This window comes from Camelina sativa, chromosome 9 (assembly GCF_000633955.1).
Source record: "Camelina sativa cultivar DH55 chromosome 9, Cs, whole genome shotgun sequence".
In the NCBI taxonomy this organism is placed as follows: Eukaryota; Viridiplantae; Streptophyta; class Magnoliopsida; order Brassicales; family Brassicaceae; genus Camelina; species Camelina sativa.
The window spans coordinates 7,528,339-7,529,473 of record NC_025693.1 but is presented as its reverse complement, the minus strand read 5'-3'; the positions used below and the strand labels follow the sequence as shown (position 1 = coordinate 7,529,473).

At 40.9% G+C, this 1,135-nt stretch overlaps 1 protein-coding gene across 1 annotated transcript; it reads right to left on the bottom strand.

Moving 5' to 3' along the window:
• LOC109126377 (uncharacterized mitochondrial protein AtMg00820-like) lies at positions 529 to 915 on the bottom strand. Its single transcript, XM_019229886.1, has one exon. It carries the CDS (start codon positions 913 to 915, stop codon positions 529 to 531), a length of 387 nt encoding a protein of 128 aa, XP_019085431.1.

The following is a 1,135-nucleotide window of genomic DNA, read 5'->3' as shown; positions in this document are numbered from 1 at the left end:
ACTGCTAGGTATGTCAAAGAGTTGGAGCCTGTTTAGAAAATGAGCAAGCAAGCTGTTAAGCTTGAAGATTGGAGTGGAGATCATCTAATCAGTACTAGAGACCATGATGAGGTTCTGATCCATGACAAGTCGCTGGTAGATGATGTTTTTGTAATGGAAACACAGATTCCTGAAGAAAGTTGCAGAATCGTTGAAGAAACACGAGTTGCAGGCTCAGCATTGATCGATGTAGGTTTTGCATCAATCGACACACCTCCACGAGAACGTCCAGACTTGTCTAAAACCAAAGATTCTCGAGTTGATTCCTTAGCTGCAAGTCCTAGACCAGTTGTAAAGCTGTAATCTCACCAATCTACACTCCATAGTCCACAAGTAAGGCCAAGGTACACATCTTCTTCACCCAAACCTTCTCCTATCATCAATAAGACTTTCAAAGGAACAAAAACTGTTTTGCAGTTAACCAAGCCACGAGATTATCGTAGAGCGCTTGTTTCTTCTATTGATGATTTTGCAGGGCATAAAAGACCATCATTTAGCCGTAGCTACCTCTAAGACCAGCCTGATAGTCGCTGTTCTAACCACATGACTGTATGTCTCAAGGTAATCTACACCTTCTTCTTGCTCAAATCCATTGGCAACAAGTCTTTCTTTTAGTTTGTCTACAGTTCCATCAGGCTTTAATTTGGTTTTGAAAACCCATTTTGAGTGCAGCAAGTTCATGTCTTCTGTTGGTTCAACCAAGTCCCATGTGTGCAGCATGTTGATTCTCCCTACTTCATCCATTACAGCTAGGTTCCACCCTGGATGTGCCATTGCAGCTTCTAGATCTTTAGGTTCTTCAGTCGCGTATCTAGAGGTTAGAAGAGCATATCTCAGATTTGGTTTGTGAATTACATCTTTAGCTCTTGTTACCATAGGATGAGAATTGACTAGCTGATTTGCTTATGCCCATATTAATTTCTTCCCCATGTTTATACCAAACATAATAATCTGGCATAAACCCATAGCAAAAAATATGATTCCAAATTGTACCCCCCGGAAGACGCCTACCGTTTTTGCACTTATCACAAGGGTAGTGAAACTTACCACCATTATTTTGTGCTAAACTCTGACTATTTGCAAAAGCCATGAACTC